The sequence below is a fragment of the Aquarana catesbeiana genome, linkage group LG06, assembly GCF_042186555.1.
Source record: "Aquarana catesbeiana isolate 2022-GZ linkage group LG06, ASM4218655v1, whole genome shotgun sequence".
In the NCBI taxonomy this organism is placed as follows: domain Eukaryota; kingdom Metazoa; phylum Chordata; class Amphibia; order Anura; family Ranidae; genus Aquarana; species Aquarana catesbeiana.
Window position 1 is genome coordinate 244,143,347 of NC_133329.1, and position 12,770 is coordinate 244,156,116.

General features: G+C 41.8%; 1 protein-coding gene across 6 annotated transcripts in view; it reads right to left on the minus strand.

Annotated features, from left to right (window-relative positions):
• Positions 1-12,770, minus strand: part of HECW2 (HECT, C2 and WW domain containing E3 ubiquitin protein ligase 2) — a 479,776-nt gene that overhangs the window by 215,749 nt on the left and 251,257 nt on the right. For all 6 annotated transcript variants that reach the window (XM_073633114.1, XM_073633112.1, XM_073633113.1 and 3 more), the window contains 2 exons: positions 3,460-3,554; positions 64-136 (listed from right to left, as the gene is read on the minus strand). In XM_073633114.1, the coding sequence (XP_073489215.1) occupies positions 64-136; positions 3,460-3,554 (168 nt within the window). The remainder of the gene's footprint in view (positions 1-63; positions 137-3,459; positions 3,555-12,770) is intronic.

Genomic DNA, 12,770 nt, shown 5'->3' on the forward strand with positions numbered 1-12,770 from the left:
GAATATTGATTGGAATATAGGCCACGTGATCAGCTTGTGTTTAAAAATAAAATACGTAATTACCTGATAATGTAAAGCTGGCTAATTTTCTACATTGTTGACTAGCAGAAAAACCTTCAGTGCCATCAGCTCCCATCTAAAAAGAAAAAGGGGATACATAAGTAAATTAAAATAATAAAAAGATACAAGTTAGGGCCGGTTCACACCAGAACGCAGTGCAGAAAAGGCGCAGTCCATGTGCGCTTCATGCACTCAAGCACACTGCCCTTGCGATCCAGTGCAATGTATTGTTACTGGCACCTAAATGCAGGTCGCAAACGCAGGCACCAAATTGCATGTGGTTTGGAGTGGGCATTTTTAAAGTAGTGCATATACTACTTTTTTCACGTTCTAGTTCAAATGAACGGGCTGCAAAATCGTATAACATGAGAGCGCAGAATTCTAACCAGCGCATTGCATTCCAGATGTTAACTCGGCTCTTAATATACAGTTATTTTTTTGCCATAAAGTGTCTGAGCAACAGGTTTCTACCATAACTCAATAAGTGTGTATTCTTTCCCATCCTGTGACTGAAAGGGAGAAACGATGGATTCACTAGAGCAGGGATATGCAATTAGTGGACCTCCAGCTGTTGCAAAACTAGAAGTCCCATCACGCCTCTGCCTCTGGGTGTCATGCTTGTGGCTGTCATTCGTGCTATGCCTCATGGGACTTGTAGTTCTGCAACAGCTGGAGGTCCACTAATTGCATATCCCTGCACTAGAGCATGTTGCATTGATTAATGGTGAATGATTTTTACCACTGAGCAGAATGAAAAAAAGCAGCATTGCTTAGATTCATTGCTATCCAACAATGTTATGTGTCTCTGCTAAAGTGTTACCTGGATGTCAAGCAGTATCTTCCATCTCCCAGAACGAAGTAGTAATTCAGAGATGCCAGTCTGCTCCAGCTTCTTTTCCTTGAGCTGGGACTTGCAGTCTTTCAGCCCCTTGTCACTAACAAGCTGCTAACTTTCTGGAATGAAGCCACTATTACAAACTTACTGATGCATCTAAAGCACGGGCAAACCACCTGAGCATTCCACCTTCGAACGCGTTTTACTCAAACACTAAGGTTACTCGTAGAGTGGAGGTTGCAAAGGGAAGGGTTCACTTTTATATACATTTAGCCTCATTCATAAAAACAAAAAAAAATAGATAATTATTTTGGGTCATTATAATGTAATCAAATAGCAAATTGTGATGAACAGAAAGTTGCACACCAATAACGTTACTGGATAAAACTTTAACCAGCTACAACCCAAAGCAGGAACTGCCCTTTTGAAACGTTTCATCTCGATGGGCTTAACTGTGAAGATAAATTGGTTCGTGGGTGGGATCTTGCTTTTACTAAATCATAGGTTGTTAAAAATCCATCATCGAATCACACATGCAAAGTCATGCAAAAAACATTTCATGTGTCCCTGCATAAACACACAAAGGTATACAAATGCAAATCCCAATTTAAATGCAATCATAAACCAATTGCTACACATAAATATGTACAGTAATATCCTTATGCATTTATATCAATTCCTTCATCATTACTCCCCATCCTGCAACAACCTTGATATTTAAAACCAAAAGTGGAGAAGTGGGTGGGGCTTAAATGGAGAATGTGACATCATCCACCTGCCTTTCCACCTCAGCCAATCAGAGGAAGTTTGATTTTGTTCTCGATTTTGTTCTGGCAGCAGGACGGGAAGTCCCCATCCCACTGCCAAAACACAGAACTGTAGAAACTGTATGTAGCCTCTCTACACAGAGAATACAGCGCTGTGTTCTGGAAGTTGAATGAGGACTTCCCATCCTGTTGGGCTATATACAATTCATACAGCGCTGACAGTTGCTGCATGTGTTAGTGAAGGAAATAGTTTGTTTGGACCATCTTGGTTCAAACAAACTAAAGTTCACTAAAGCATGACTTTAGACTTTAAAGCGGAGGTCCGCCCAAAAAAATAATAGGACACTTCCCTGTCCTGGAGTCCTGCAATGTCAGTACCGCAGCTGATGTTTCCATCAGCTGTCGAGTGCTGCTGCCGCGCTATTGCGGGTAAGGATACCCGGCAGTTTCACGCCGGGAACCCTACTGCGCATGAGCGAGGCCCCGCTCCTCTCTCCTACTGGCCCGGCGACAGGGGAAGGAGGAGGGAGCCCCAGCCGTGACGTCAATAGCCGCGGCTGAGGCTCCCGGAAGTGGGAAAGGATATCTGTCAAAGACAGGTATCCTGTCCCCCCTCCCCCCGAAAGGAGCCAATTGTGGCACTGGAGGGGGGAGGAATCAGATGAGCGGAAGTTCCACTTTTGGATGGAACTCCACTTTAAGTCTAGAGGGTTGCAGAAGAGGCTGTATTACCTAACCGACTCCCTGATCCAGCAGGTCCCCTTGATCCTTGCGACTCCTCTGTAAACTGCTTCTGGTCACAGTCAGTCTTTTCCAACCAATAGCCCTTCACTGTACGTGAGGACACGGGAGCAGAAAATCAAGTAAATAAGACAGCCCCTTCCGTAATTTCCCTAGACTTAAAGTATAAGAAAAGCCTAACTAAGTATTCTTAAACACATTCCAATCCCCCCTCCTACCTATCCTGCATACCCTATTTAAAAAAGATCTATGTACATACCTAATTTAATCTAGTCTGGTCACGTGATTCAGCCTGTTTAAGGAAACAATTGATAGCAGCTGTGAATTCTGTGATGTCACCCATAGGCACCCAAGGCTCAGCTGTTGTTGGTGCTCCCTCCTCTCCCCTACAGCAGCCACTCTCTTACAAAGAAGAACTGGAGCCGCTCGATCGTGCAACTGGATTGGATTAAAAATAGGTAAATAAACAAATCTTTTTTTTTTTTTATATATAGGGTATGCAAAATAGGAAGGAGGATCAGGGAGGGGGTGTTTTTAAAAATATTTTGAGTTAGGCCTTTCTTCCATTTTAACAAGCATTGCAGGGCAGGGTGAGGGGGCCCACTGCAAGGGTATTTTTTGTTGTGCCGGCAGCTGGGCTTTACATTTTAATGAAAAAAAAAATAACATATTTGAAAGCATTATATAGGATAATAAAGACAAATATTAAGTATCCGAACAGAGATGGACACTCAACGATAAAAAATTCATGCTGCCACAGACACACACAGCATGGCACGGCCACATCCCCAGCTCCCACCTCACAGGATTTTACTGACAGCAGCAGGAGCCAATGGCTCCCGCTGCTCTCAGCGCAGCTTGTGAGAGCAGGAAGAGGGGAGAGAAGAGCTGCAGCTGGGAACAACCCTGGATCGATAGATGATTCAGGTAAGTGTTTAAGGAGAAGGGGACTAGTTAGTGGGGTATTTTTTTACCCTAATGACTTTAGAACCACTTTAAGGTATGGAACCCAGAAGAACAAGTACCTGACCATGACAAAGTTCATATTACACATACCATAGCAGATGGATTTTTCACAGTGATGCAGGGTGTTGTAGCTCTCAAAGATCCACTGATTCCATGATAATACTTAAAACAAATTTTAATTTCAGCTGTAAAGACAAAATAAAATTAGCTATTAAACAATGAAAAGAACTGGTAATATAAAATGTAATGTATCTAAAAATTATTAAAGAAATATACATTGACAATGCTTTTTTTTAATAATATAATTTATATTGCTAAATTGATTATTGATAGCTAAAGACTAATATTTAAAAAAGTTAAAGTGTATGTAAACCAGATTCATAAAATTTGACCTAGGCACGTGTTTACTTATCTCTTTGCAAAGTCCTGTAACCTGGGGGACTGGTAGCAGGTACAAAGCTCCCTGGGATTAGCAGTCTTTCAGGCACAGATACCAAATCCAATGAGGTAGTGACAAACAGTGCAGTGTTTATTTGTGATATATACAAGTCTATATACAGGTGCTGTATAGTGTTCCAAAAACAAATAGGAACAAAAATAGCCAACCAAAAACCTAGCTGTGTCTCGGCACTAACTATACAATATTTACAGAGCCTAACTACTTACCAGCTTGCACATTCACAGCTTAATAGCTTTTACCAACCTTTTGCTCTCCTAGACAGAAGTTGTCTGAGGTTCCCAGGCCAAGAGCAAAGGCTGTCTGCTCAGGTGAGCTTAAATTAGCCTTGTGAAGAGGACCAAGACCCAAACTGATCATGGATCAGAGATTCCTGAACGTAAATGAGAGGAGCCTGGGAAATGTATAAACCCCGAACAGGACTTTTCCTGGTTCTCTTTGGGACGCTCTGCTACAGCCCTAAGTCCTGTGTCTTTCTGCTGCTTCGTTCTTCTTTTATCAGCATGATAACTCCTGACAAGTGCTCCGAGACAGGAGATAAAAGCAGCCTGAAATTTGTATCGGGGTGGGTGCTATAAATAGATAAGCAGAGAGCTTGTCTTGTCAGAGCACAGCTCTGAAAGTATCTTTGTTCTTCTGCCTATGTGGAGGGGGGGGGGGGGGCTATCCTCCAATCAGCTGTGTAAGCCAAGACTACACTCCTACTGCTGAATGAAAAAGTAAAAATTCTACCAGGATGTTAGAATTCTAAAGAATATAGCAAGCTGAAGACAGCAGATATACCTGTAAAACTTATGTAGGGAGATTTGTTTCATCTCTGTGTATCATCTGAAGCTGTTCATTTCACTGGGTATATGTGACGGTTTACATCCACTTTAAAGCCTAAGTGCAGCCAAAATCACAAACAGAAAAATAAGCATAAGGAACAGAACATACAGTCAGTAAAATGTGTCCCTTGTGCTGATTCTACTTCTGTTAATGAAAATCATCCTCCGTCCTGATACACCCTATCACACCCCTGCTGGTTGTATTCTTCCAAAGCGATGGTGTTAATACAACTAATAGGCTGTCCCAGGCTCTCATCAAGAGAGCCCAATTATGCCTCCATCCCATTTTCCAAGCTGCTCTATTCATAGAAACCCGTTAGTTGTATTAATCCCCGCTACATCAGAAGATTATGGAGATGAGGCTGAAGAGGACAGGGCAGAGTAAGGTTTTACTAACAAAAACAGGAATTAACACAATGGACAAAACCTAAAGACTGCAAGTTATGTCATTTGTGCTGATTTTTTGTGTTTGCAATTTGGGCTGCACTTAGTCTTAAAAAACACGAAACGTACAATATTTATATGAGTAGAAAAGAAAAATGTGTGTTTTTTTTTTTTAATTAACTATAGAGCCTAGCGGTCACATTCAACACACTGTAAATTCTGTTTAGCAATCACAAACTGGTGACGGGGAGATTGGTAATCTGGGCATACACCAGCAGAATTTCACTGGAAAACTTCATTTTCGGAGGCCTCACTTTTCTAAAGACTAGCGGGGTCAAACTGACATTAGTTTGACCGTAGTGACTAGAAAACTCGAAAGAGCAGGGTGGAATGTTTTTCTTGAACGAAAAAATTTCTAACTGTAAATGTTTTCATTCAGTAAAAATTAATGTTAAGGGCTATATAAAAAATGATGGGCTATCAAACAAAAATATGTTGACTTAATAAGGGCAAGCAAGAATGACGAACAATTTTTCTATGAACATTCAAATGAAAAATCTAAGCATATGTGGTCAGCTTAAGAATTCACAGGAGTGCACTATTCCTCACAGACAGCAGTGATCAAGCACTGTGATGTATAACATGCTTTAAGGGGACAGGATCCATTTTTTTAGGTTAACAAATGCTTTAAGCATTTCTCTAGAATTTCCAAACTCATTATATACTCTTGGAGTAAAAACAAATCTAATATCATGTTATTATTTATGGTATATTTATGGACAGTCTGAGGAGGCCTGTAATGCTGCACAGTGCTCTGGACGGTGGTCTGAGGAGGCCTGTATTGCTGCACAGTGCTTTGGACGGTGGTCTGAGAAGGCCTGTAATGCTGCACAGTGTTCTGAATGGTGGTCTGAGGAGGCCTGTAATGTTGCACAGTGCTCTGGACGGTGGTCTGAGGAGGCCTGTAATGTTGCACAGTGCTCTGGACGGTGGTCTGAGGAGGCCTGTAATGCTGCACAGTGCTCTGGACCGTGGTCTGAGGAGGCCTGTAATGTTGCACAGTGCTCTGGAGGGTGGTCTGAGGAGGTTTGTAATGCTGCACAGTGCTTTGGACAGTGGTCTGAGAAGGCCTGTAATGCTGCACAGTGCTAAAGCACGCCACACCACTAAGCACGCTACGATTGCTACCTTGCTTACTGGGAGGGGAAGCACAGGCTTTACAGGCAGAGCTCCGAGGAAACTGGAAGTTCACATGAGTAAATGTCCCTCCCTCACATTTTCATTCCATTTACATTTGTTGACGAAAATGGAATTGATTTTCGTCATAGTTTTTGTCAAAAACGTGAAAAGAGGTTCTTTTTTTGGTCATGCTCCAGGCCACATGCAGATTGCAGTTGGGTCCCTTCCTGCCAGTTGGTTTGGTATATTGTATAATCAAGAATAAAAGCCTCTCTGACTTTGGAACCACAACCCCACTAAGCGTTTCTGACCCATGGACTGCAAAGCTGAGGGTCCAGAAGTTCTGTGTCCTAGGTATTCGAGATTTGAGAAGAAGGCAGGGGGAGTAGAAATAGCAGGACTATTGCAGCAGAAAACACCGCTCACTCTGGACTGTGGTTGAGGGACAGGAAAGAAGCTCCTGGGCTACCGAGGACAAAGCAGGCCACACACCCTTCTTCTCATCCCAGAAACTCAAGGGGTCTGTACTGGGGGGCAAAGGAGGTTCCGCTAGGAGAGTCTGGAATATCGAAAAGCCCCTAAGGAGCTTTGGAGATCGCTGTATCATCTCTAGCCTAGGTTTATAGCTGATCCATCTGACGTGCCCTGCAAGGATTTCTTTTACACAGGCTTCCCTTGACCCTCTGTAGTGGGGGGTCGTGGACTTCTGGTAAGCAGCTACCCCTTACTCACCGGTGGTGGATTTACAATTTTATTCAACACTTTGAAGACACTATTTTACTACTAGACTTATTTAAGGGGGATGATGTTTTGGCTCCTCTGGCATCATTCCTTTGTGCCCAATTACTATGAACTTTTTATTGATTATATTGTCATTGTTACACTATTAGGTGGGATATTCAATATCCAGTATCTTCCATTTGCACATTTGTTCACTTTTTTCAATCTTGGTATTGATTGTTCATCAGATTGGTCAGTGTATGATCATACCATTTAATAACCATTTTGTTTATAGCGCGACTCTAGGTTTTCCAATTTTGTACACTGTGTTTATGTTATTCAGGAGAGTCGCTGCTGGTTCTGCATCCACTCATTGATTAATCTGTATGGGTATAGGTTTATTGTTTATTATTTATCATAGCGCAGTTTGATTTTTCTTCTTTATTTTTTCTAGATTATACACATAACTGAATGCGTCTTGGGGTGACACATCTATTATCAGACAACTTGGTCCAAATTTAAATCAGATGGGCGAGCCAGAGAGGCAGGTACTTTTGATGTGCTGTCTCTAAGTCTATTCATAGTCCCCTGGGAATCTTTTATTACAGTATTATACAGTATTAAATATTTGACATATGCTTCTTCATAGTGTGCGATTATATTGGATGGTGTTGGACTAAATCTGAGAAATTTTTCTCAGATAATGTTGCACATCAAAAGAATTGATCAAGAGCTTTTCAGCTCTGCTGATAATTTAAATGAATACACCTTACCACTGCCCAGTCAGGCCTCAAAGCGTGTATGGGGAAACTAAGCTTGTACAAGGATCTGGTGTATAATGACGATGATAATATATATACTGTATTTATTGGCGTATAACACTCATTTTTTCACCATGAAAATTGGGTGCAAATACCGCGTGCGTGTTATACGCCGATACTTCAATTTTAGCTGCCTTGGAGGTGACAGGGAGGGGGGCGGGACGAGTGCCGTCAGATTACATACAGTGAGAATCTCCTGTTTACTTGGCGGTTTCTGTAATAGGAAGTTCCGTCTCCTAGGCTGCCATTGGACCACTGTTCTGTCTATCATAGGAGATTCTCACTGTATGTAATCTGTAGGCGCTCGTCCCGCCCCCCTCCCTGTCCCCTCTAGGCTGCAGATGGGCATCGATCAGGCTGCATTGATGGCAATGGTGAGGCTGCTGCATTGATGGCAATGGTGAGACTGCTGGATTGATGGCACTTGTGAGGCTGCATTGAAGGCAATGACCCTTATTGTGCTTCAAAGTTTCTTATTTAAAATTTAAGTTTTTTTCCCTAAACTTCCCCCTTAAAATTAATGTGCGTGTTATACGCCGATAAATACAGTAATTATATAATGTAAAATTTATAATCATTTGCAGTCTTTATTGATCTATAGACTCACATTTCTAGTTTTCCACTCCTCTAAGATACTGGTACCACAACAACTGTAAGCTAGTGTTGTGAAGCTGCTCCAGCTAAAACATAGTCCAATAAAATAAGTGGCCTGCCATATTTCTCCGGTCACAGTGTGTTAAAAAAAAATACATTGTAAAAAAAATATAAAAAATAAAATAAAGATTGAAAAAAATGTATACTGTATATATAGTGGGGACGGAAAGTATTCAGACCCCCTTAAATTTTTCACTCTTTGTTATAATGCAGCCATTTGCTAAAATCATTTAAGTTCATTTTTTTCCTCATTAATGTACACACAGCACCCCATATTGACAGAAAAACACAGAATTGTTGACATTTTTGCAGATTTATTAACCACTTAAGGACTAGCCTCGTTTTGGATTTTAGGTGTTTACATATTTAAAACAGGTTTTTTTTGCTAGAAAATTACTTAGAACCCCCAAACATTATATATTGTTTTTTTTTCTAACACCCTAGAGAATAAAATGGCGGTCATTGTAATACTTTTTTTCGCACCGTATTTGCGCAGCGGTCTTATAAGTGCACTTTTTTTTGGAGAAAAATTCACTTTTTTGAATAAAAAAATAAGACAACAGTAAAGTTAGCCCAATTTTTTTATATTGTGAAATATAATGTTACGCCAAGTAAATTGATACCCAACATGTCACGCTTCAGAATTGAGCCCGCTCGTGGAATCGCCTCAAACTTTTACCCTTAAAAATCTCCATAGGCAACGTTTAAAAAATTCTACAGGTTGCATGTTTTGCGTTACAGAGGAGGTCTAGGGCTAGAATTATTGCTCTCCCTCTACCGGTCGCGGCGATACCTCACATGTGTGGTTTGACTACCATTTTCATATGCGGGGGCTACTCACGTATGCGTTCGCTTCTGCGTGCGAGCTCGTCGGGACAGGGCGCTTTAAAAAAAAAATGTTTTTCTTATTTTTTTTACTTTTATTTTATTTAATTTTTCACAGTTTTTCAAAAAAAAAAATTGGACCACTTTTATTCCTATTACAAGGAATGTAAACATCCCTTGTAATAGAAAAAAGCATGACAGGTCCTCTTAAATATGAGATCTGGGGTCAAAAAGACCTCAGATCTCATATTTGGACTTAAATGCAATAAAATAAATAAATAAATACAAAATGTCATTTGAAAAAATGACATTGAAAAAATGTGCCTTTAAGAGGCATGGGCGGAAGTGATGTTATGACGTCGCTTCCACCCTGCAGTGTCATGGAGACGGGTGGGGGCCATCTTCCCCTCACTCGTCTCCATGCACAGCCACTGAGAGAACGCGATCGCCTCCGCCGCTACCGACGGCTCCGGTAAGCGGCGGAGGGCACCAGATCGCGGCGGGAGGGGGGCCCCCTTTTCCGCCACCGATAAAAGTGATCTCGCGGCGAATCCGCCGCAGGGACCACTTTTATCTTGTAGCCGACCGCCGGCCGAAAACGGTTATACCGGGGTTATGGCAGCTAGCTGCTGCCATAACAACGATATCCGTCCTCAAAGTTAGGACGTACATCTGCGTGCGGCGGTCGGCAAGTGGTTAAAAAAGAAAAACTGTAGTATCACATGGTCCTAAGTATTCAGACCCTTTGCTGTGACACTCATATATTTAACTCAGGTTCTGTCCATTTCTTCTGATCATCCTTGAGATGGTTCTACACCTTCATTTGAGGCCAGCTGTGTTTGATTATACTGATTGGACTTGGTTAGGAAAGCCACACACCTGTCTATATAAGACCTTACAGCTCACAGTGCATGTCAATGCAAATGAGAATCATGAGGTCAAAGGAACTGCCTGAAGAGCTCAGAGACAGAATTGTGGCAAGGCACAGATCTGGCCAAAGTTACAAAAAAAATTTCTGCTGCACTTAAGGTTCCTAAGAGCACAGTAGCCTCCATAATCCTTAAATGGAAGACATTTGGGATGACCAGAACCCTTCCTAGAGCTGGCCGTCCGGCCAAACTGAGCTATCGGGGAGAAGAGCCTTGGTGAGATAGGTAAAGAAGAACCCAAAGATCACTGTGGCTGAGCTCCAGAGATGCAGTCAGGAGATGGGAGAAAGTTGTAGAAAGTCAACCATCACTGCAGCCCTCCACCAGTCGGGGCTTTATGGCAGAGTGGCCCGACGGAAGCCTCTCCTCAGTCTGGAAGACCTAACGAGTAGCCTTCCAAAGGGTGAGGACACGCATGACTGCTATGTTACTTCAGGAACGAATGTCCAGTATTGTGAATGATTCACACGCCAAATTTCTCAAAATTTGGGAACCATGGATCTCTTATGAGTTTCCCACACTTCAAGCATCCTGTCTGGGCCTTGTCTGACTCCCTTCTGTGAGGCGCCGCGTCCAAGATCCCCCTCTCCTATCTGTGACCCCTTTCTCTCGGCCTTTTTGCTCTTCTCGCTTTCTTTCTGGTTTCTCACTATTCTGACTCTTACCGTTGCCTCCTATGGAGGGAGGTTGCTGGAGAAGAGCCTCCCCTTCGGTGACGAATTTGGGGACAGGGCACTTTATGCAGTGGCCATTTTTTTTATATCATCCCCTATTTTCACTATGTTACAGGATAATTGTGAACGATATTGATCTTTGGTAATTTTTACATGTCTCTAGCCCCTGCGTGGGCGAACAACACGCTTTTTATATTTCTCTTATTTACTCAAAAAACTCAATAAACATATTGAAACGAAAAAAAAAAAAAAAAATTGATCAGTACTTGACTGCCTACCATTTCTTGAGGCCCTAAAATGCCAGGACAGTACAAACACCCCCCACACATGAATCAATAAAAATAGTAAAAATAATGTGGTGTAACAGAATGACAAACTCTTGCATATGTGCATCCACAACCTCATGTGCTCAAATAAGTGATCATGTGAAATAAAAATAATCCTTGTACAAAAATGATGAATACATAGGTGTTACAACATATTCATAGAAAGTGCTAATGTAATACAAATTAATAACTGAATAAGTTCATTTGACAGATGAAAGTCTCCACATCTCCACGTCCTTAACCACTTCAGCCCCGGAAAGGATTTGCCCCCTTAATGAATATGCCATTTTTTGTGATACGGCACTGTGTCGCTTTAACTGACAATTGCACGGTCATGCGATGCTGTACCCAAACAAAATTGACGCTCTGTTTTACCCACAAACAGAGCTTTCTTTTGGTGGTATTTGATCACCTCTGCGTTTTTAATTTTTTGAGCTATAAACAAAAAAAGACCAACAATTTTTAAAAAAAAATTTTTTTTAAGTTTCTGCTATAATACATATCCAAAAAATATATATAAAAAAAACAAGTTTATTCATCAGTTTAGGCCGATATATATTCTTCTACATATTTTTGGTAAACAAAAATCTCAATAGACGTATATTGATTGGTTTGCGCAAAAGTTATCACATCTACAAACTACGGGATAGATTTAGGGACTTTTATTTATTTTTATTGTTTTTACTGGTAATGGTGGCGATCTGCGATTTTTAGCGGGACTGCGACATAAAAATGCACTGATCAATGTAAAAATGACACTGGCAGGGAAGGGGTTAACACTAGGGGGCAAATAAGGGGTTGAGTGTGTTCCCTGGGTGTTCCAACTGTAGGGGGGGTGGGCTTACTGAAACATGACAGAGATCACTGTTCCCGATCACTGGGAGCAGTAGATCTCTGCCACGTCATCTGGCAGAACGGGGATTTGCCTTGTTTACATAGACAGTTCCCCGTTCTGGCTTTCCTCACCGCGACTCTCTGGCAGACATCGAGTCCGCGGCGGCCGCGCCCACTATCCTCCTTGCATGGACCAATGTGCAGGTACGTTTGTTCGCGCAGGAGAGCTGGTGGGAAAGTGGCTAAAATAAGAAAAACAAAGGGTAACTATTGTTTCTTTAGCAACCCAAAAACTGAGGGCCACCACGTGCCCAACACTGCACTCATCAGAACATTGAGGCTGACCAGCCGCCAATAAGCCCTTTTAATTTAGATCCAAAGTATCAGGGAGCCACCATCCGATCCTTTTCTAATACTTTTCAGCCACTCTCATGGCACAGATATACAAGATTAAAAAGCCCCCAGAGATGGAAGTGGTATATGGTGTAGTACTTTTATTATTAAAATGTATATAAAACCAAAAATAATGCACTCACTTTTGAAAGTGCCTTCGGAGAGGCACCAACCCAAACAGCTCTCTATGCATTTGAACATGACACCGCCGCCCACATCCACCATAGCCGACCCGCGTTTCACAGACCCAGAAGTAACATGGGGGGGAAAACGGATATGACATCAACCTCTCAGCCTCAAAGTATTTTGCATCACCACGTGTCAATTTCGCTTTCTGAAGATGTGTGGTGATGCGAAATGCATTAAGGCTGACAAGTC